At 43.6% G+C, this 22,001-nt stretch overlaps 1 protein-coding gene across 5 annotated transcripts in view; it reads left to right on the top strand.

Annotated features, from left to right (window-relative positions):
- CARS2 (cysteinyl-tRNA synthetase 2, mitochondrial) overlaps window positions 1-22,001 on the top strand; it is a 263,903-nt gene that overhangs the window by 237,468 nt on the left and 4,434 nt on the right. For all 5 annotated transcript variants that reach the window (XM_030201547.1, XM_030201546.1, XM_030201544.1 and 2 more), the window contains 2 exons: window positions 5,932-6,055; window positions 13,220-13,321. In XM_030201547.1, the coding sequence (XP_030057407.1) occupies window positions 5,932-6,055; window positions 13,220-13,321 (226 nt within the window). The remainder of the gene's footprint in view (window positions 1-5,931; window positions 6,056-13,219; window positions 13,322-22,001) is intronic.

The following is a 22,001-nucleotide window of genomic DNA, read 5'->3' on the forward strand; positions in this document are numbered from 1 at the left end:
TTAGGAGGATTCCAAGTCTTAGATTAGCTGGCTTTTCATTTTTCCATGTAAAAAGCAAAATTCCTGCCCTCTCTAAAGGGGTGAGACCTGTCCTTTTGGTTATGGCCCTTCGGGCACATAGCCATTGCCACATTCTGCAGTCAGGTCACACCTGCATCCATCCCCACGGGATTCCGTGAACCTCGAGGGGATCCCCATAAACCCCATTCTCGTGCAGCTGTCTTGTGTAGACCTCTTTCCTTTCTCCACTTTCCCACCTTATCCTGATGCAGTTCTTTATCTACTCCCCCATTCCTTTTGACTCTTCTCTACCATCCTGCTGCAGTCCTTTCTCTCTTTCATGCAGCCCTGCTGCTGCTACCTGAGCCCCAGATTGGGCCAATAACATATCCTCCCTCCCAAATCCCTAACCCTTGCCAAAAACACTGCTGCTTGGATCATCTCACTAGCTCTCCCAGTTGAGTGAATTTTCAACACTACAGTAAAGTATTTGTTTTCTAATTTCTAATTGCTAAGATTTAGTTGGTCAGAAAACAGGTATCCCTTGTGACTGTAATCTGAGGACGACACGACACGTGTTTCGGCCTTACCGGCCTGCATCAGGGGTCTATAGAGTTTAAAAATCATACACATTAAAAATAGATAAATATACAGTTGTCCATAAACATGTATATAAAAAATTATACACATAAAAATACATAAATAAATTAGAGATGATGTACCTAGGAATTTATTATTCAATATGTATTCCTAGACTAGTCGTCAAAGGGTTAAACTTCCTGTTAAGAATATTAAAAATATTAAAACAAATATGAGGTACGAAAAGAGACACAACTAATATACATTGCAGGAAAAGGAACATATGCGTATTGTGAAAAAGGTAAAATCCAAGATGAAAGGCTAATGTGATCACACAATCCAAAATATATGAACAAATATGTAAAGAAGTCTACATACGTAAATAATGTAATCATGCTTGAAAGATATATATATGAATTAACAATGTATAAAACACGTATGTATTGATGCATCATGTCAGTAAAAAAATACAAGGTTTAACATTGAAGTATGAATAACACATAGAAAGTATATTTCAAGGGCAGTAGACATAAATTGCTAATTAAAAAATGCTTATAAAGCATATGTTTATGATATGTATGCAAGTATCAGACACATAGAAATTGACAAACAATAAAATATTTACAATAAACTTGTCTACACGTGAGTAGTTAAGATATTAAAATGGCAGTAAACAGCAATTGCTAATTAGAAAATGCATATAATGGATATCTTTGATATATATACACACAGTCTCAGACAGTGAAATAGGAACGGACTTGGGGAACTCAAGATGAAAGAAACTAGAGAATAAATAAGTACTAAATCGTGGGCAGACATCTTTATTGAATGCACAACTTTAAAAATCGTTATTTGTATGTATTTGTGCAGCGTTGAAAAAATGTATTTTTAAAAAAATGTTTTATTTTAAAAAAGGGGGCATGAGGAAAAGGCTAAATATAATTAACAGCAAGAAAGATATATGCACAACAACCAAAAAAGAGATGATAAAGAAAGCTGTTGACCTAAAAAAGCATAGTGCTGCAAGATAAAAAGGTAATTAAAAAAACCATCATAAGTGAAACCGTTGAATAAGAGCAAATGCAGCATTGCGGGGTAAAAGATGTGATCATAGTAAAAATTCAAACACAGTTGAACAGGAGCCAGCGCTGCACTGTGGGGTAAAAAAATGAACATAATAGAAACACAAGATAGATGATAAATCAAAAAAAAAAAAATTACCACTCAGAACAGAGTCTCAAACAAGGATGCAGCGCTAAATGCTGTATCTGTACGCGAAAGGGGAACTTTCTTACCAGTTGGCTTTAAAAGCGTTAGAAATAGTGACATCACCAGAAAAAAGCGCCAAAACTCAAAGACCTCAAAAAAGAAATATACAAATAAGATAGAAAAAGGAAATGAGGGGGAATCTAGTCTGTCTTTATATTATTTTTTCACTTTTTTGATCATTTTTAATGATAACTTTTTATAATCATTAAAAATGATCAAAAAAGTGAAAAAATAATATAAATAAAAAATGTAAAAAGGAGATGTAATCAAACTACAAACATTTGCATCTGTAAAAGAAGGGATCAAACTACATGCATATACAAAAGTAAAAAAAAGGGGAATACAAGAATCAAACTGGTTAAGATTTGAAAATTTAAAAAAAATAATAATAAAAGAGAAAAAATAAAAACACTAATTGTTTACCATAAATAAAAAAGGGGAGAAAACGGAGGTAAAGAATAAAAAATATAAAATAAAAATATAAACCACAAAGGAAAAAAATATAAACAAAAATGTGTCTATACCCATCCAGGCTGCTGAAATAAAAAAAAAATAAAAACTATAAAAGACAAAAAACAACTAATGAAAAATGGGGCAAAATATATTCACAAAAAAGGTGTGAAGTCCATCTCAGTGTTTAAGCCATTGGATGCATGAGTGCCCAAAGTATGTATCAATCTTTGTGCTCACGTAGTAATTTAATATCAATATTTCCACCATGCTATGTTACTTGTGTTTTCTTAGCAACAAAGAACTTTAAATCAATAGTATGATTCTTTTCTTCCCAATGTGTTACCAAAGGTGCACTTTGAACATTTCTTCCAATGCAACTTCTATGTTCAATTATTCTGGTCTTAATAGCTCTTTTTGTTTTACCTACATAAAGAAGACTGCATGGGCATATATAATTTTAAGGTGAAAGAATGTTTACATACTGAACAGCGGCTACATGGTGTATGTCCACTACCTGCTGATTTGATAGTAAGAACTCTTTCAAATTTCGATTACGTGAGTAAGCAACAACTGGATATTTACCTCTAAAACATTCATGTGTTCCAAGAATATGCCAATATTTTTTGATAATTCTATTAGTGCCTCCTGCTAAATGTGAAAATTTTAAAGTGCATACTAAATCTGGTTTGGGTTTGTCAGTGGTATAGGTCTAAAGCGTTTGTCGTTTTCTATTGCTTTAGATAAACTCTTACCTATACATTCCCGAGGATAGCCTCTATGAGCAAATCTACTAGACATATGTGTTGATTTCACCTGAAAATCATCAAAATCAGTACATAGTCTATGTAATCTCAAAAATTGCGAGTACAGCAAATTCTCTTTAAGTGATTGATTGTGGAAACTAGTAAAATGTAAATAATTGTTTCTATCAGTTGTTTTTTTGTATACCGTTGTCTTGAAACAATACGTGGTTTTTTGAATCAAAATATCCAAAAAAAGGAATTTCTCTATCATGGTAATGCATCTTAAACTGTAAATTGAGATTCTGGTTTTGAGCCAATTGAAAAAAACAAAAAAGTTTTTCCACATCTCCCTTCCATAGCAAAAATATATCATCTGTATAATGTTTATAAAGGATTATCTCTGCTTTGTATGGATGTTCACTCAGAAACTTACTTTCAAACTCGGCCACATACAGATTGGCAATATCAAGGGCCATAGCTGATCCCATTGCTGTGCCCCTAATTTGTTGGAAATATGCTAAGTCTTGCAGATTCTCTCCTTCAGGAGCAGGCTGCAGAGCTTCATCAGTTGGCCACAAAGCAGCTTGAGTGCAGGAAGTATCTGGCCAGAGGTGCTTACAATACATTTGCTATAGCATCCAGACTCTCTGCCATGGGTATGAGGATGTGCAGAATTTCATGGCTGTGTGTCTCTGACCTGGATCCAGCGGTTCAGGAGAGTTTAGCAGATGTACCTTGCCAAGGAGACAATCTTTTTGGGTACAAGGAGGAGGAGGTCGTTGACCTCATCAAGAAACATACTGATACCATTCAGTTTGAGTGGGCCTATACGGCAACCCTACTACTCTGAAAGGCGTAGGTTTTGCCACCACCTCGCTCTGCACAGAACCCCCAGGTCCAGCATTCTTGGCCTCATCAGTCCTGACCACAGAAGTCCCAGCTGGCTCCTCAGTCGAAGCAGGGGGTGAGCTCTTGATTGATCCCAGGAAAGCATAGCCACAGTACAAGGGGGAGACAGAACTTTTTCCATCAAAAGTTGGCCACTTCTAACTTCCAACCGGTGGGTTCTTCAAATAATTCATCTCAGTTTTGCACTACACTGGTGTCTGAAATCACCAAATTGCCCACCGAGAGCATCTTCCATCAGCTCTCAGCAGAAGCCAAGCTTAAATCTCAAAAGGACTGTAAAAAATTGCAAGAGGACTTTGAGACTGGGCATCCAAATGGCAGATGGGATTTAATGTAAGTGCAAAGTGATGCATATGGGAAAGAGTAACCCAAACTATAGCTAGGTGATGCAAGATTCCACATTAGTAGTAACCGTCCAGGAAAAGAATCTAGGTGTCGCCATTGATGATACTTTGAAACCCTCTGCTCAGTGTGCAGCGGTGGCTAAGAAAGCAAATAGAACGTTAGGAATTATTAGGAAAGGAATAGAAAACAAAAATGAGAATGTTATAATGCCTTTGTATTTCTCCATGGTGCGACCGCACCTCGAATACTGTGTGCAATTCTAGTCACCGTATTTCAAAAGAGATATAGTAGAATTAGAAAAGGTACAGAGAAGGGCAACAAAACTGATAAAGGGGATGGGACGACTTCCCTATGAGGAAAGGCTGTAACAGCTAGGACTTTTCAGCTTGGTGAAGTGATGGCTGAGGGGAGATATGATACGAGGTCTATAAAATACTGAGTGGAGTTGAACAGGTAGACATGAATCGTTTACTCTTTTCAAAAATACTAGGACTAGGGGGCATGCAATGAAGCTACTAAGTAGTAAATTTAAAACAAACTGGAGAAAATATTTCTTCACTCAATGTGTAATTAAACTCTGGAATCCAATTTCCAGGGAATATGGTAAAAGCAGTTGGCTTAACAGGGTTTAAAAAAGGTTTGGATCATTTCCTGAAAAAAAAGTCCATAAGCAATTATTAAGATGGACTTGGGAAAAATTCACTTCTGATTTCTAGGATAAGCAGCATAAAATGTTCTACTCTTTGGGATCTTGCCAGGTACTTGTGACCTGGATTGGCTATTGTTAGAAACAGGATACTGGACTTGATGGATCTTCAGTCTGTCCCAGTATGGCAGCGCTTGTGTTCTTATTTTGGTTGTCAATCTTTTTATATGCTATTGAATAGGTGGGTATTTTGGGAGTTTTCTCCTCCCATATTCTTCCTCTCCTTGGGATTTTAATATAGAAATTAACCTCACAAGGGCCCCAGTCAGTCTGAATAAGATAATTTATGGACCAAGTAGTAAGATGTGGATTTATATATGAAGGTCACTTTGAGAGACTACACAGGAAATCTTAATTTATAATTTGCTTTTGTATTTGCTTTATGCAATATAATGGTCATGTGCATATGAAAGTGTTTTATTAGCAATGTATTGTTGCACATGATGAATTATACTTTGAAGTTCATATGCCTTCTGTTTTCTATTTTCCTATTGGCATGGAGCTTGGTGACATTAGTATACCTGTTAGATGATTTACATATTGGTCCAGGCAGCCTCCTCTTTGCACCTCTGCAATTGAAAAAGAAGGAAGATAAAGTGAAGCCCAACTCTTACCTAGTGGCTGGGAAAAGAGTAACAACCATGGTTAAACTTTGCAGAAAATGTGTTTTCTGAATGAAAGCTCTAAGTGCCACTGAGCTGCGTAGTATGTGCTAAACTAGATTTGTGAATAAGATCTCAGTGAAGAGACCTGCTAAAAAAGGATAAACTAGTTTATAGAGTAAAACAAAGATTTGGGGATGTAAATAAAAAGGAATAGCAAATTGATATAATTTATTTTGGATAGTTTAAAATTTCTTATTTTGAAGCCAATAGCTTATTAGACTAATTGTCCTGTTTCCTTGCCTTTTTTTTTATTTCCTGAAAGACTTGCCCACACAAGAGTAAGTGTGAAGGATGCATTTGCAGATGACTTTGACACCCAAAGAGCTGTTGATGCAATTATGGATCTCATTCACCATGGCAACAAACAGCTTAAGGTTGTTACTAAGGTAACTCATTTGGATATATAACTCTAAAAATGGCAGCTGTCCAGTGAAGTTACAGAATGATAGTCCAGACTAGCCTTTGAGGGTTTTTTTCATGCAGAAATAAAATGTGTTTTTGCCCCATTGCAAGCATAGCAAGTTTTAAGCTGCATTCTTTTATATAAAGCATGCAAAATAACTTTTATGAGTTGTTGCACATCAGAGTTTCTCATCCTTGCATCCATTTTACACTCATTATTATATAGATGCACTTAATTAACAAAAATCAAAAAAGTATAACCAAAGGCACATATACTCTACTTGGGTTTCTGATTATAAAAAATAGTAACATTTTGTAAGGAAATCATTTTCAGTACATTTTATGTTTATTTAAACTACAAACATACTATTTGCTGACATACTCTGATTTCACTTTTATTTAGTTCTTGCTTTTATAAAGTTTAGGTTTTTATGATTTATGTATGATTCTTTCTCCTTTGGAGCTGTCTTCTGAATTTTGTTGAAGCTCCCCATTCTCTTCAGAATAACTGCACTGAAGTTGTAAATTACAGTGGGAAAATGGTGGTGTTAGAAAGTGATGTCACCGAGCGGAATGGCCACTTGAGTACCTAGCTCCGCACAAGCACTGCAATAATTGGCTTTATTGGGAGCGATCCAGTGCCATCACAGTTGTCCTACCACTGTATTAGCGGTTCTCTGCCATTGGTGGACTGCTAGAGATGTTCCAACCACAGATGTTGGTTGATCTAGCGCGATTTCCTTGCCATGGCATGTCAGAGGTGAATCGCATGGCAGTCCCAGTTGCGGAGACCAATTGGGCTGCTCAGCCTTGTCTTACAGTTACATTTAACTCATTTATAGTCTGCTAGTACCAATTGTTTAGTTCACTTGGATTACATCAGAGATACTAGATCCAGATAGATCCAGGATGTAACAAAATAATCAACATCACTAGTTAATATCAGATATTTATGTCAGATAGCAATACTGTCAAAAACTAGCTTAAACTAACAATTTACTTCCTGATTATGTGTTTCACAAACAAAATTTTTTTCAGCTCTCTCTTAAACTGAAAAAAAAATTTGTTTGTGAAACACATAATCAGGAAGTAAATTGTTAGTTTAAGCTAGTTTTTGAGAGTATTGCTATCTGACATAAATATCTGATATTAACTAGTGATGTTGATTATTTTGTTACATCTTTTTAAAAGATCATAATCACTAATATGCCTTAATTTGAGTGGAAAATAACTCCATAGGCTAGCTACCTGATATGCAAAAAGGTAGGTAAACAGTTTCTTTAACACAATCCCTCTGGGACTAGGAAAAAAAATACTGACCACCAGACAGTGGACCCATCCACGATGCAACTTCAACAGGTACATCGAGCGCTGGGGATTGCTAGAGATAGCAAGCTGAAGGACATCATTACCTGTTTTTTTTTACTACAAACTTAAGGAAAGAGTACTGCAGGCAGCTCGCAAATCTGAGCATTTTCAATGGGACATCCTGTTGAAGTATATCAGGAGCTGGCCACGATGATGCTGGGACCCTTACATTATCTTCGAGAGCAGGGGATTAAATACAAGTGGCAGCATCCTTTTGTCTTGTTTTACAAAGACAGTAAACTACATCAGGTTCATTCTTTTTCGTAAGCAAAGGAAATTTTGCCGGAAACAATAGCTTTCACAGTACTGCTGTGCCCCGCTGTGTCTTCTATGCGACAATCAGATAAGCCTAAATGGTAGAGGGCTGCAAAGGGCAACAAACGCAGTGCCAGAAATGAGACTCCTTGAAATGATGGCTTGCCAGTGGCTATGGCATGGTTATATGACTAGTATCAGGGGTAATCTATATTGGAAGGATTGTTTTTTGCTGGCCTCTAGCCTCCAGAAGTTTCTGGTTACGGACACTGGATGGTCCTAATGACATCTTGATATATATGAGTTTTTTGTGACTTGCAAAAGAGACACACTTCCTCTCTATCGATTTGCTCCTATATGGAAGAGATTGTTTCTATTCGGGTGGGGAGGAGGGGCGGGGGTATGAGCGAGACTTTGGTGGGGGGATATGTGATGTGAATGTACTGGGGGAATCTAGTGTAGGAGCTCCTAGATAGATAGATATCGCTTTGATGCAGGAGACGCATTTGCTGTCCGAGCATGAGCGATATTGCAGGCATACCAAATAACCCACTATTTATTTTGCATCTAATACACAAGGACACAAGACAAAAAGGGTCCTGATAGCTTTGGCAGCTTATAAGACTTGAGAAGTTAAGCGGGTTATCCATGACTGAAGGAGACAATACCTCTTGCTGGCTCTTGTATTAAATAATATTTTGTATACGAGAGCTAATATCTATGCGCCTAACGCTGACTATGAGGCATACTGTAACGCCTTGAGCAGCTTTTACTACAACATACTGAGGGGATTTTGCTATTAGGCAGAGACTTTAATCTAAGTTTGAAATTTAGCTTAGATAATTCAGCCCCAGGGATCTGGTATGCTTGTAGAGATCGAGCTCTTTTAGTTCTATTTCTGTCTCATTGGAATTTGCTGGATCTCTGGCGCTGTGCTAATCTGCTAGAAAGGGACTACACGTACTACTCTGACACATATTAGCTATTCCTGTATAGATTTCTGGGTGGGGGTTCTATTTTTTAGTAAGTGTGCTCCCATTTTATTGCCTCCCGCACCTGGTCTGATCACGCTCCAGTGGTACTGCGTATAAGACCAATAGAACAAACGCGGGGATTTTTTATTGGAGACTTAATGATGCATTGCCGTTCCCCCTGGAACATCTTACCCAACTGGAGCGTGATTTGTGAGACTACATTCAGCTTAATGATACAGGGGATGCTTCTCCATCTATATTGTAGGAGAGTTTAAAAGCTGTTTTTTGAGGGAAATTGATTGCATTGCAAGCACATGTTACCAGAACTCAAAGAGCTAAAGAGGGGTCTTTATGATCTCGATTAACTCGGCTAGAACATAAGTCTAGACAAGGGGGGTATAGCCCATTTAGAAGCGCACGCACACCGGATATGCTTGGAACTACATGAGTTGCATCTTGCCAATATTGCTAAACAATTGCAAAGGGTACGCCAATCTTATTTTGAATTTGGAAACAGGCCACCTGAAATTTTACATCTCGTCTGTCAGATGAGCAGGAGCGGTTTTCCAATTCTATGGTGGATATTCAGAAGCTCTTTGTAGAGTTCTATCATACATTACACACCCCTGACACATTTCCCACTCAGAGATGCAGACCTTTTTAGGCGGGGTGGAGTTGCAGTTGATATCGGGTGCAGCTGGGGAGGCACTTTTGACCTATTGACCTAAAAGAGGTAAACTGGGCAATCCGGGTTCTGCCTAATGGCAAATCACCAGGTCCGCATGGCTTTACAAATAAATTTTACAAAGGCTTTAGAACATTATTGGCCCCATTGCTGGTGAGAGTGTTTAATGCCTTAGAGGAGAGTCGGGATTTGCCTTCTACTTGGCGTTTAGCCACAATTACATTGTTGCTTAAGCCTGGGAAAGATTCTCACTTATGCGGATCTTATTGGCCTATCTCGCTGCTTAATACAGATTACAAATTGTTTACAAAAATATTAAAGTCACGTCTTCAGTGAGTGTTATCCACCCTTATATATGAGGATCAGGTGGGTCTTATTAGGGGCAGACACATCAGAAAGACTTTGCATTTAATTTATCATGCCCTTGCAGCAGATGCAGAGAAGGCATTTGATCGAGTGCAGTGGCTTTTCATGTTTTCAGTTTTAGAGAAATTTGGAATAGGCGGGCGTTTTCTTACCTGGTTGTGTTTATTGTATGCTGAGCCTCAGGCCTGTCTAAAAGTGAATGGTTCCTATTTGGAGTCTTTTCCCTTATACTGAGGCAGACGTCAGGGCTGCACCTTATCACCATTATTATTTGCTCTCACTATCAAGCCCCTGGCGAATGCTATTAGGGCACATGAAGGCATTGCAGGCCTGCATTGGGGCGGCAAAGAGTCAAAAATTATGCCTTTTGCAGATGATATCTTGCTGACCCTTATGGACCTCCAAAGGTCACTGGCAGGAATCGTGTGAGAGCTGCACCTCTATGGCTCCATGTCAGGCTCCAAAATGAATATGACTAAATCAGAAATACTGAATATAACTATTGATTCTAGCCAAGAGACGGCCTTACGAGCATGATTTCCCTTTCGCTGGGCCCCCTATTTTGTCCGCTTCTTAGATGTTAATATCACAAAATACACACTGAATTATATGCAGCTATTTATCCTTTGAAGCTGAAAGAGCTGTTTGCAGATCTAGAGAAATGGAGGGACTTGGGCTCTCTTGGAGATGGGCAGGATCACAGCTTTGAAAATGATGGTTCTGCCCTAGCTTATATATTTGTTCATTCCCTGCCGCTCCCGCTACCCAAACATTTTCGTCAAGCTGCAGCACAGAGCGTTTTCTTTCATTTAGAGGAAACTCCCTCCACGGGTGCGCAGGGCGATGTTTTAGACCAGGCTGAAGGGAGGTATGGGAATACCTAACTTTCTTCTCTATTATAAAGTGGCCAATCTGCGTATATTAACTGAATGGGGTACACATTCCCGAAAAGCCTGGGTGGCTCTGAAGCAGGCATGGCTGGATCCTATGCTCCTCTGGGCTGTTGCATGGCTTCCTAAACCTCCGCTCCTTAGCATACTGCGTAGAACTTCTCCTCGGCTTCACTATCCTGTGTTGGTTTGGAGTGGGGTGCGGTATCAGTTCTTCCTGGGCAGCAGTATTTTTTACAGATGGCAATTCGCTTTGCCCCAGGGTTTCAAACAGGGCAGGTGGCCTTACTCTGCCGCCATTGGGAACAACGGGGAATATATATCTTAAATCAGGTATGAGCTGAAGGGGAGTGTGTTTCTTTTGAGGAGCTACAGGACAAATATGGCATACCTGCTCTTCATGAGTTCTATTATTGCCAACTTAGACATTATCTCTAGATGAATGATGGGAGAACTAAATCTGACTGAGACATGCCTTGAGCGGGCCTTGAGAGAGAGAGAGCAGTAGGTGGGGTTGCATTTCATGATTATATTTAGCCCTATTATCCTCCGAGGAACCTGCCAGCCATTCATTATATTACTAAATGGAAACAGCTTTGGGAGTCACTTATGAATTTGCTCATTGGGTAAAGTGCTTTCAATATTTGCTTATTTCTGGGATAAGCAGCATAAAATGATTGTACTTTTTTGGGATCTTGCCAGGTATTTGTGACCTGGATTGGCCACTGTTGGAAACAGGATGCTGAGCTTGATGGACCTTTTGGTTTATCCCAGTATGGCAATACTTATGTACTTATGGACTTATTTGGTGAAGTCTGACTATACAGTGTTCAGGGCTGGTTTATATGCATTTAAAATAAAGGAACAAGAAAAAGATTTAACAGAGCTGTTTTTACAAATTAACTACATCATTCTAGAGGAAGATATTTTGTTTCTTTTGAAGTCATTTTGTTTCTTTATCTTTCTGTGAAACCTGTCTGTTTTCAGACTTCTTAAGGATACAGATTATATTTTAACATAGGAGATGTCAGCAAATAAAAACCTGTGCAGTCCATTCAGTCAGCTCAACAAGATAAACTCATTACACATGGTATCTGATACTTCATATGTATACCTGACCTTGATTTGTCCTTGCCATTTTCAGGGCACAGACCATAGAGGTCTGCCCACAACAATTGGCCTTTCCACATGCTCTGACTTTCAGCTCAACACAAGCTTGCTACATCCCTTTCAGTTTCTTCATTTTATTTCTACTACTACTACTTGACATTTCTAAAGCACTCTTAATGTCTTTTTCTACATATGCCAGCAAATGGTATGTTTGTACTTTAAATAAATATATTTGACATATGCTAGATGTAATGAATTATTTTCTAGCAGAAGACTGCCTGCATCCATTGTTCATTGTAACCTAACAATAGCCAAAATTATAGCTACATGATGCTCAAGTCCACATTAGGAATCACTGCTCAGAAAATGGATTTAGTTGTCATCGTGGACAATACTTTGAAATCTGCTCAGTGTGCAGTGGCAGTTTGAATTCTTTTGACTGACCTCATTTGCATTGAACTTAAAAGTTGTTTGCAAAATATATGCATGTATCAGTATCAAACAGAATGTTGGGAATTATTAGGAAAAGAATACAGAATAAAACAAAGAATATCATATTTGCCTATGTTTCACTCTATGGTGTAACTGTATCATTTGTACCATGTGCAGTGGAATTAGAAAAGGGTGCCCAAACTGATAAAAGGGATGGGAACAAGAATCCTATGAGGAAAGACTTAAGTAAAGGTTGACTGAATTTTGGATTCAGATTTGCACTGAAACCAACCAGAAGTTCAGGTTCATGTTTTTGCCAAAAATGCCAGTGCATATTTGGCTGGAACAAACTCAAAATGCCGCCACCTCCATTCTCTGCAGTCGCTCCCCCCACCCTCCCAGGACATAAGCAAATCCCCTGCTCATGTTGGTTCTAACCACAAAATGGCTGCCGGGACCTTCTGCAGCAGTCTCGGCATCCATGTCTATTGGAGCTGCAGCAAAGGGCAGGAACGAGTGGAGTTCATTCCTGCCCTCAAAGAGGCCACTAGACCACCAGGGCTTACTAAGGTAGGCCAAGGGAGGGCCTACCAGTGTTAAGCAGAGAGGGGTGCATTTTTATTTACAGTTATAGTATCTACCAAAACTGAGCGGCCAGTCTCGGTCACAGATACCGTTTCAGCAGAAACCAAAAATTGTGGGTTTGGTCGGGATCTAAGGTTTAAAGAGGTTAGTGCTCTTTAGTTTGGAGAATAGATGGCTGAGGGGAGATATAACAGAGGCTATAAAATCCTCAGTGAACAGGTAAGTGCAAATTGATTGATTATTCTTAAAAAAAAAAAAAAAAAAAAAACACACACACACATTTTATATATATATATATATATATATATATATAGAGAGAGAGAGAGAGAGAGGGAGGGGGCATGGGCTTGGGCTTGATGGGTCTTTGGTATGTAACACACTCATAGACCACTGTTTGCACATATGTGATTCTATCTCTATATATTAGAAGAACATAAGAAATTGTCATATTGTATCAGACCAATTTTTTATTGTGACTTGCAGGAACAAACTAAATCTCCTAGAAGTCCTGTGGTATTTGGCAGCATTGTCTCCTTCATACAACAGTTTCTGCATGTAGTTGGAATTTCTAATGAAGATATACAGGTATGGGAATTAAAAAAAAAATATTCATATAGTTCTGCACTCTCTGTTATCCCATTGCAAAACAGAGGAACAGTATATTATTTTTCCCATCATAAAGACTGTAGTATGTTTATTTTCAAGTAAACCACTAACACATCTTTCAGAAAGACCACCAAACAACTGTTGGTAAATTTAGAGACTTATTAAGCAATAACCATCCTCTGCATACAAATGCCAGAAAGAACCAAATGTATTTCCTTATTCCATATCATCAAGCTGATCAATCCATAGACTGGTGGGTTGTGTCCATCTACCAGCAGGTGGAGATAGAGAGCAAACTTTTGCCTCCCTATATGTGGTCATGTGCTGCCGGAAACTCCCCAGTATGTTCTCTATCTCAGCAGGTGGTGGTCACACACAGCAGCAGCTCTGGCTAGGCCTCCAAGCCTAATCCTTAGGTTTTGTTGAGGCCTGGGGTTGAGGGCTCTTTTGAGCAAGTGCAAACCTGGTGGTGCCAGGTCCCTCCTTTTCTCCCCCCTCCCGCTGGCTCCGTTTAAAAAAAAAAAAAAAAAAAAATATTTTTAAACGTCTTTAAAGGCGTTTAATTCGACGTTTCTTTAAACGTTCATTGCAGCTACTCACTGGGACACCAGTTCGTTACAGCTCGGAGCGGCAAGCAGGTAATTTTACCTTTTTATAGCGGGCAGGGGGTTCCCCGATTCTTCTCCTCGTGGCAATGGCGTCGGAGGGCGAGGGCGCAAAGGGTCGCTCCCCGGATCGCTGGAGCGCTTCTAGAGGGGATGCGGGGGTTTTACAACCGGATTCGCCCTTGATGGGTGATAGTTTAGTGACCGATGAATGTCCCGGTCGTTCCTCCGGCGTGGCGGTTTTTTCCCGCCATAAACGCCCATCCCCCGCTCCTCGCCTCCGCCATCTTGGCCGGCCACGCGGCTCGGACGGCTTCTTCGGGGCCGCCCTTGAGGTTGGAGACATTAATGCCATGAACGCCCTTAATTTGGGCGACGGCACAAAAGCGGCTAAAGTTAAGCGCCGTTCTTCCCGCGCGGCTCCTTCACGGAGTTTCGCGCCGGACGCCATTTTGGATGCGCAGCATGTCTCTCCCCCGCTATTGCGAGCGCCGGTTGAGAGTGCGTCTAGGGCTGTTGCCCAGGCTGCGGAAGTGCACAGTCTGGGGGGTTTCTCCCCCGAGTTTGTTTTGCTGCTGCATCAGGCTTTCCTCATGCAAAACGCTGCCCCTGCTCCCTCTTCTGATAAAGAGGTTGAGGTTCCCAGAGGTAAACGCCCTCGGGTTGATTTCCAGGCCTTGGAGGACTTTTGTCTCCTCCGATGTAGATGAGGGCAGCGTGTCTGAGGTCTCCCAACGATCCTTTGCGGATTCCTTGGAGGAGATAGATCCCCGCTCGGATGGAGCGGATGACCCCTCTGCAGCGCGGCTTTTTAGCCCAGAGGATTTGCCCAACCTGTTGTTACAGGCCATGGACACTTTGAAGATTTCCTCTCCGGAGGACGTCTCTCCCTCAGCCCCTGTTGGCTCTGCCATTATGCTGGGGACGAAGCGCCCGCCTAGAACCTTCCACGTGCATGATGCCATGCACACCTTAATTGCGGCTCAATGGGATGTCCCGGAAACGAGCCTTAAAGTGGCTAGGGCTATGTCCCGCCTCTATCCTTTGGCTGTGAGTGAACGTGAGGCCTATCTGTGGCCTACCGTGGATTCTTTAATCACTGCGGTGACTAAGAAAATGGCGTTGCCGGTGGAAGGTGGCACGGCCCTAAAGGACGCCCAAGACAGAAGATTGGAGGCGGCCTTAAGGTCGTCCTTGGAGGCAGCTGCTTTAAGTTTGCAGACCTCAGTTTGTGGCTCCTATGTGGCCAGGGCGTGCCGGACTATGGTGCAGCGGGCTTCCCCCTCGGATCATTCCTTGAGGGCTGATTGGCCGGCCCTGGAATCGGGCTTAGCCTATTTGGCAGACTTGCTGTATGATGTCTGGAGAGCCTCAGTTAAAGGCATGGCTCAGACAGTCTCTGCGCGGCTGTGGCTTTGGCTGAAACATTGGTCTGCTGACCAAGCCTCTAAATCCCGCCTGGCTAGATTGCCTTTTAAAGGCAAGCTGCTCTTTGGGGTCGAGCTGGACAAAATCGTGACCGATCTCGGCACGTCTAAGGGCAAGAAATTACCAGAGGTCAGGGCTCGGGTTAGTACTCGTCCCGATACCTCCATACCGCCCGGGCAAGTCGGGTTCCTCTGCCCCCTCTTCCTTCAAGAGGAATTTCTCCCCCAAGCAGCATTCCTTTCGCAGAGACCGCCGTCCCGGAGGTGCTCCCTCCGGTCCTCCCCCAGGGTCTCGTACCCAATGACGGGGCCTTGGTCCACGCCCCAGTGCAGATTGGAGGACGGCTGTCCTCGTTTCTGGGCGAGTGGACCACTATAACTTCAGACGCGTGGGTGCTGGAAGTCATCAGAGACGGCTACAAGCTAGAGTTCTGCCAACCCTTAAGAGACGGGTTTGTACTCTCTCCCTGCAAGTCTCCGGTCAAGCTGTGGTAGTGCAGCAGACCTTGGACAACCTGATCCGCCAGGGTGCGGTCGTTCCGGTGCCAAAAAATCAGATTGGCAAGGGACGTTACTCCATTTCCTTTGTGGTTCCAAAGAAAGGAGGTTCTGTCCGGCCTATCCTCGACCTCAAAGGGGTCAAACGGGCCTGGAAAGTGAGGCACTTTCGCATGGAGACTCTCCGCTCTGTTATAGCGGCAGTGAAGGCAGGAGAGTTCTTGGCTTCCTTGGACATCAAGGAAGCGTACCTGCATATTCCCATCTGGCCTCCTCTCCAACGCTTTCTGCGTTTTACAGTCCTGAGACGACACTTCCAGTTCAGAGCCCTCCCTTTCGGGTTGGCTACTGCTCCGCGGACCTTTTCCAAAGTAATGGGGGTCATAGCGGCCTTCCTGCTAAAGGAAGGAGTACAAGTCCATCCTTATCTGGACGACTGGTTGATCCGAGCCCCCTCTTATGCAGAGTGCGGCAAAGCTATGGACCGGGTAGTTGCTCTTTTGAGCTCCCTGGGATGGATCATCAACTGGAAGAAGAGCCAGCTGCGCCCGACTCAGTCCCTGGTGTATCTGGGAGTTCGATTCGACACCCAAGTGGGCAGAGTGTTCCTGCCAGACAATCGGATTGTCAAGCTTCAGGCTCAGGTGGACTAGTTCCTAGTAGCCTCTCCTATTCGGGCTTGGGACTACGTGCAGCTGTTGGGCTCTATGACGGCCACGATGGAAGTAGTGCCCTGGGCCAGGGCTCATATGAGACCACTACAGCTATCTCTGCTGCTGCGCTGGACTCCGATGTCGGAGGATTATGCTGTGCGCCTTCCCGTGGACCCAGCAGTGCGCAAGGCGCTGAGCTGGTGGACGCAGACAGACAAGTTGTCTGCAGGATTGCCTCTGGTGACCCCGGAGTGGATTGTCGTCACGACAGACGCCTCTTTGATGGGCTGGGGAGCCCACTGCTTGGGAAGGACAGCGCAGGGGCTCTAGTCTCCTGCAGAGGCAAGTGGTCTATCAACCTCCTGGAACTCAGAGCCATTCGGTTGGTGTTATTGGAGTTCATCCCGGTACTGGTGTTGAAGCCTGTACGGGTCCTGTCGGACAATGCCATGGCTGTGGCCTATATCAACCGCCAGGGAGGTACCAGAGCGCCCCTCTAGCCAAGGAGGCTATGAGTCTTTGCCAGTGGGCGGAAGTGAACCTGGAGCAGCTTTCAGCGGCCCACATTGCCGGAGTCATGAATGTCAAGGCGGACTTTCTCAGTCGCCATACCTTGGAGCCCGGAGAGTGGCAACTATCTGCTCAGGCGTTCTTGGACATCACGAAGCGCTGGGGCCAGCCGAGCCTAGATCTGATGGCGTCATCGGCCAATGGCCAAGTGCCGCGCTTTTTCAGCAGAGGACGGGACCCTCGATCCCTGGGAGTAGATGCTCTTCTCCAACAGTGGCCGACACAAGAGCTCCTCTATGTGTTCCCGCCCTGGCCCATGTTGGGCAGGGTGCTAGACCGGGTGGCAAAGCATCCCGGCAGGGTAATCCTGGTGGGTCCGGATTGGCCCAGACGTCCCTGGTATGCGGACTTGTTCAGGCTCTCAGTCGACGATCCTCTGCGGCTGTCAGTGGAGCAGGGCCTGTTACATCAGGGTCCAGTGGTGATGGAGGATCCCTCTCCCTTTGGTCTTACGGCCTGGCTATTGAGCGGCAGCGTCTGAGGAAGAAGGGCTTCTCAGACAAGGTCATCGCCACTATGCTGAGAGCGAGGAAGCGCTCTACTTCTACTGCTTACGCCAGGGTTTGGCGTATCTTTGCAGCATGGTGTGAAGCAGGCTCACTTTCTCCCTTCACTGCTCCAATTTCTTCAGTGTTGGCGTTCCTGCAAGAAGGTCTGGAGAAAGGCCTGTCGCTCAGTTCCCTTAAAGTCCAGGTAGCGGCTCTGGCTTGCTTCAGGGGCCGCCTGAAGGGTGCTTCCCTGGCTTCGCAGCCAGATGTGGTGCGCTTTCTCAAGGGAGTTAATCACCTGCGCCCTCCTCTGCACTCAGTGGTGCCTGCGTGGAATCTCAACCTGGTGCTAAGAGCATTGCAGAAGCCGCCTTTGGAACCCTTGTCGAGGGCATCTCTGAAAGACCTGACGTTGAAAGCAGTCTTTTTGGTGGTTATCACTTCAGACAGAAGAGTTTCCGAGCTCCAGGCGCTCTCATGTCGAGAGCCTTTTCTGCAGTTCGCTGAGGCAGGAGTGACTATTCGCACAGTGCCTTCCTTCCTGCCCAAGATTGGTTCTCGCTTCCATGTGAATCAGCAGCTCTGTCTCCCTTCCTTTCGTAGGGAGGACTACCCAGAGGAGTACTCCGCTCTTGAATATCTGGATGTGAGACGAGTCATCATCAGATACTTGGAAGTGACCAATGATTTCCGGAAATCGGATCATCTGTTTGTCCTGTTTGCAGGTCCTCGTAAGGGTCTGCAGGCTGCTAAGCCTACAGTGGCAAGATGGGTCCAGGAAGCCATTGCAGCGGCTTATGTGGCCGCGGGGAAGGTGCCGCCTATCCAGCTGAAGGCTCACTCCACGAGAGCTCAGGCGGCCTCGATGGCAGAGGCCGGATCCGTCTCCTTGGAAGAGATATGCAAGGCGGCAACGTGGGCTTCGGCTCATACATTCTCCAAGCATTACCGTTTGACTGTGGCTGCACGGGCGGAGGCCCGGTTTGGAGCTTCAGTGTTGAGGTCAGGGATTTCTATGTCCCGCCCTGGGTGAGTACTGCTTCGGTACATCCCACCAGTCTATGGATTGATCAGCTTGATGATATGGAAGGTAAAATTATGTATAATCATACCTGATAATTTTCTTTCCATTAATCATAGCTGATCAATCCATAGCCCCTCCCAGATATCTGTACTGTTTATATTCTGGTTGAATTTTAGGTTCAAGTTTAGCCTTCAGTTACTTCAGGAGGACTTCGTGTTCAAGTTCTTCTTTCACTTGGATTCTTCAAGAGTTGAGACGACTTTGTGTTACAGTGAGCTGCTGCATTCCTCTCCCCTCCGTTTTACGGGGCTGGATTGAGACATAAATTCTGCCGGCACTCCCTCCCGCTTCGTGCGGCTGTAGGGCAGCTTTGTACCCCTCCCGCTTCGGCGGTGCTAGGGTCAGTCAGCTCCTCCCGCGGTTGCGGTTGCAGGATAAGCCAGATCCCCCCGCATCGGCGGGTGTGGTGTCCCTCCCCCGCTCCGCGGGGATGAGCTGGACGGATTCCCCTCCCCCACTTGTGTGGGGATGAGCTGGGTTAATTCCCCTCCCCCGTTTCGGCGGTGGTGAGCTGGGCAGAGTGTCCCTTCGTGGGTGTAATTCTCTAAGTGCTGAGTCCTGCGGATGGAGCTTTGATATCGACATACTGAGGAGTTTCCGGCAGCACATGACCACATATAGGGAGGCAAAAGTTTGCTCTCTATCTCCACCTGCTGGTAGATGGACACAACCCACCAGTCTATGGATTGATCAGCTATGATTAATGGAAAGAAAATTATCAGGTATGATTATACATAATTTTACCTTTCCTTACATAACACAGCATTAGTAAAGTTGTTATATGGAGTACTATAAGAGTTTTTAAACAACAACAACAAAATTTCATTTAATCACCCAAGTGGACAGTTGGATTTGCTTCTTCCACTATCTTTTATTACATCAGCTATCATCCTATTTTCTAAGCATATAGGGAATGTATTTTTCTTTAAAACATAAAAAAAAAGATATTGTATGAATGGTAAAATGAATAGGTGATATGCTGTCAAACCTGGCATAACACGCATTCTCAGTTTTCATGCATTCCTGAGAAGTGAGTATGCTAGGTGCTGGCTCAGGAATACTACTGAGCTGACTTCAGAGCTTTGTGGCATGGCATTCTGGGCCACAGGGTTCCTTTGGAAGCCTGGAGGAGGTCTTTAGCTGACAGGACTTGAGGATCACTACCAACTCAGGTGTTTGAGTTGGAGGAGGAGCACGGGGGAGGGGGGGGTGATGACAAAGAGGACATTTAGTGTCCACCCATTCTTCCCACAGGCCCACCCAAGATTTACTGTCTGGCTACACTACTGATTCCGTAAGTTACATACATAAATGTACACCCTCTGCCCAGATGCCACCTGTATATATGCTTACCTTCAAACTACACGCTATTAGGTATGTGTGTAGTTACAGAATAGTGCTAAGGCAGGTTGTTAGCATATATGCATTTTTGTGTGCACATACTTGCATATGTATTCTAAGCATTTACACACATGTAACTGGTTGTTAGCACCTACTTTATAGAATTAGATCCTTAATGGGCAAGGATAGTTGGTTCTTAAATCCTGTCAATTTATACCATATATAAATTGAATAATTTTCAAGGCTGTTTGATTCTATAACCTGACTTAGTAAATGATGCCAGATAAAGACCTGCATCATCCATTCAGTCTGCCCAACAGTCACATTCCATTAGCAAATTGATTATTGAACCAATAATCCAATAGTAGTAGTATAACATTTTATTTAAGTTCCACTTTACAATGTCTTCCCATCCCCCACTGAAGTTTATAGGACCTGCATTCAGAGCATATGATATTGTAGTATAAAAAATATGCATACTTGATCCTGATCCTTTCTTGCCATTTTCAGGGCTCAAACCATAAAAAGTCTGCCCTGCACTGGCCCTATTTCCCAACTACTGGAATTGCCTTAAAATCCAGTCCATCCTGATCTATTTTGCCACAAACCGGACACAGACCATAGAAGTCCAGCAGGTATTGTCCTCATGTTCCAATTACTGGACTTGCTATCGAAGCCCTCTCCAGCACTTCTTAATTTGTCTTGCCATATACAGGACACAGACCATAGAAGTCCGTCTAGCATTGGCTTCACTTCTACTACTACTACTACTACTACTACTACTACTATTTAGCATTTCTATAGCACTACAAGGCGTACGCAGCGCTGCTCAAACATAGAAGAAAGACAGTCCCTGCTCAAAGAGCTTACAATCTCCACTGCTGGAGCTGCCATCTAAGCACCACTCCTGCCCATCATAAATGAACTTTCTTAGAGTCAGCTCACCGTTCTGCACCAATGGGTTATCCCCTTCTACAAGCAGATGGAATAACAAGAACCTAAAAATAGTCATACTGGGTCAGACCAATTGTCCATCTAGCCTAATATTCTGTTTCCAGTAGTGGCCGAGCCAGGTGACAAGGACCTGGCAGGGTCCTGTTGGTCTTATGGCCAGGCTATTGAGAGGGGGAAGTTGGAGGAAAGGTTATCTGGACTTGGTGATTATTATGCTGCTGCAGGCCTAGAAAAAGTCAACCTCTATCACGTACACAAAGGTTTGGAGGACCTTCGACCCCCCCCCTCCCCCCCGTGTGGGTCGCAGGAAGTGGTCGCATCAGTGGCTTCCCTGGCCTTCTTACAGGCGGACTTGGATAAGAGGCTGGTGCTGGGCTCCTTGAAGGCACAAATGGCGGTGTTGACTTGTTTTCACAGCCGGCTGTAGGACATGTCCCTGGTGCCGCATCTGGATGTGGTCCAGTTCTTGCATGGGGTTAACTATCTCCATCCACCACGGAGGCCTGTTTGTATGGAATGGCAGCTGAACGTGATGCTGTGGGCCTTCCAGAGGTTGCCATTTGAGCCTTTGGATCAGATCTCTTGACCTTGAAGTCTGTGTTTCTTGTGGCCATTGCATCAGCCTATCGAATCTTGGAGTTGCAGGCCCTTTCGTGTTGGGATCCATTCCTTTGTTTTATGGAGGTGGGGGTGCAACTTCGGACCATGCCGTCCTTTCTTCCGAAGGTGGTCAAGGGCATTCATCTGAACCAGCTGCTGTTTCTCCCGTGTTTTCAGTGGGAGGATTACCCTGAGGACTTTCGGGCTTTTCACTGTCTGGATATTCGGCAGGTCCTGATCAGGTATCTGGAGGTTGCCAACGATTTTCGGCACTAAGACCATCTATTTGTACTGTTTGAAGATTTCAGGAAGGGCCAGCAGGCAGCTAAGGCTTCCATTGTGTGTTGGCTGAAGGAGGCCATTTCGTCGGCACACCTGTTGGCAGGGAAGGACTCGCCCAGCTTGCTGAAGGCACAGTTGATCAGGGCTCAGGCGACGA

This window comes from Microcaecilia unicolor, chromosome 4, assembly GCF_901765095.1.
Source record: "Microcaecilia unicolor chromosome 4, aMicUni1.1, whole genome shotgun sequence".
Classification (NCBI taxonomy): domain Eukaryota; kingdom Metazoa; phylum Chordata; class Amphibia; order Gymnophiona; family Siphonopidae; genus Microcaecilia; species Microcaecilia unicolor.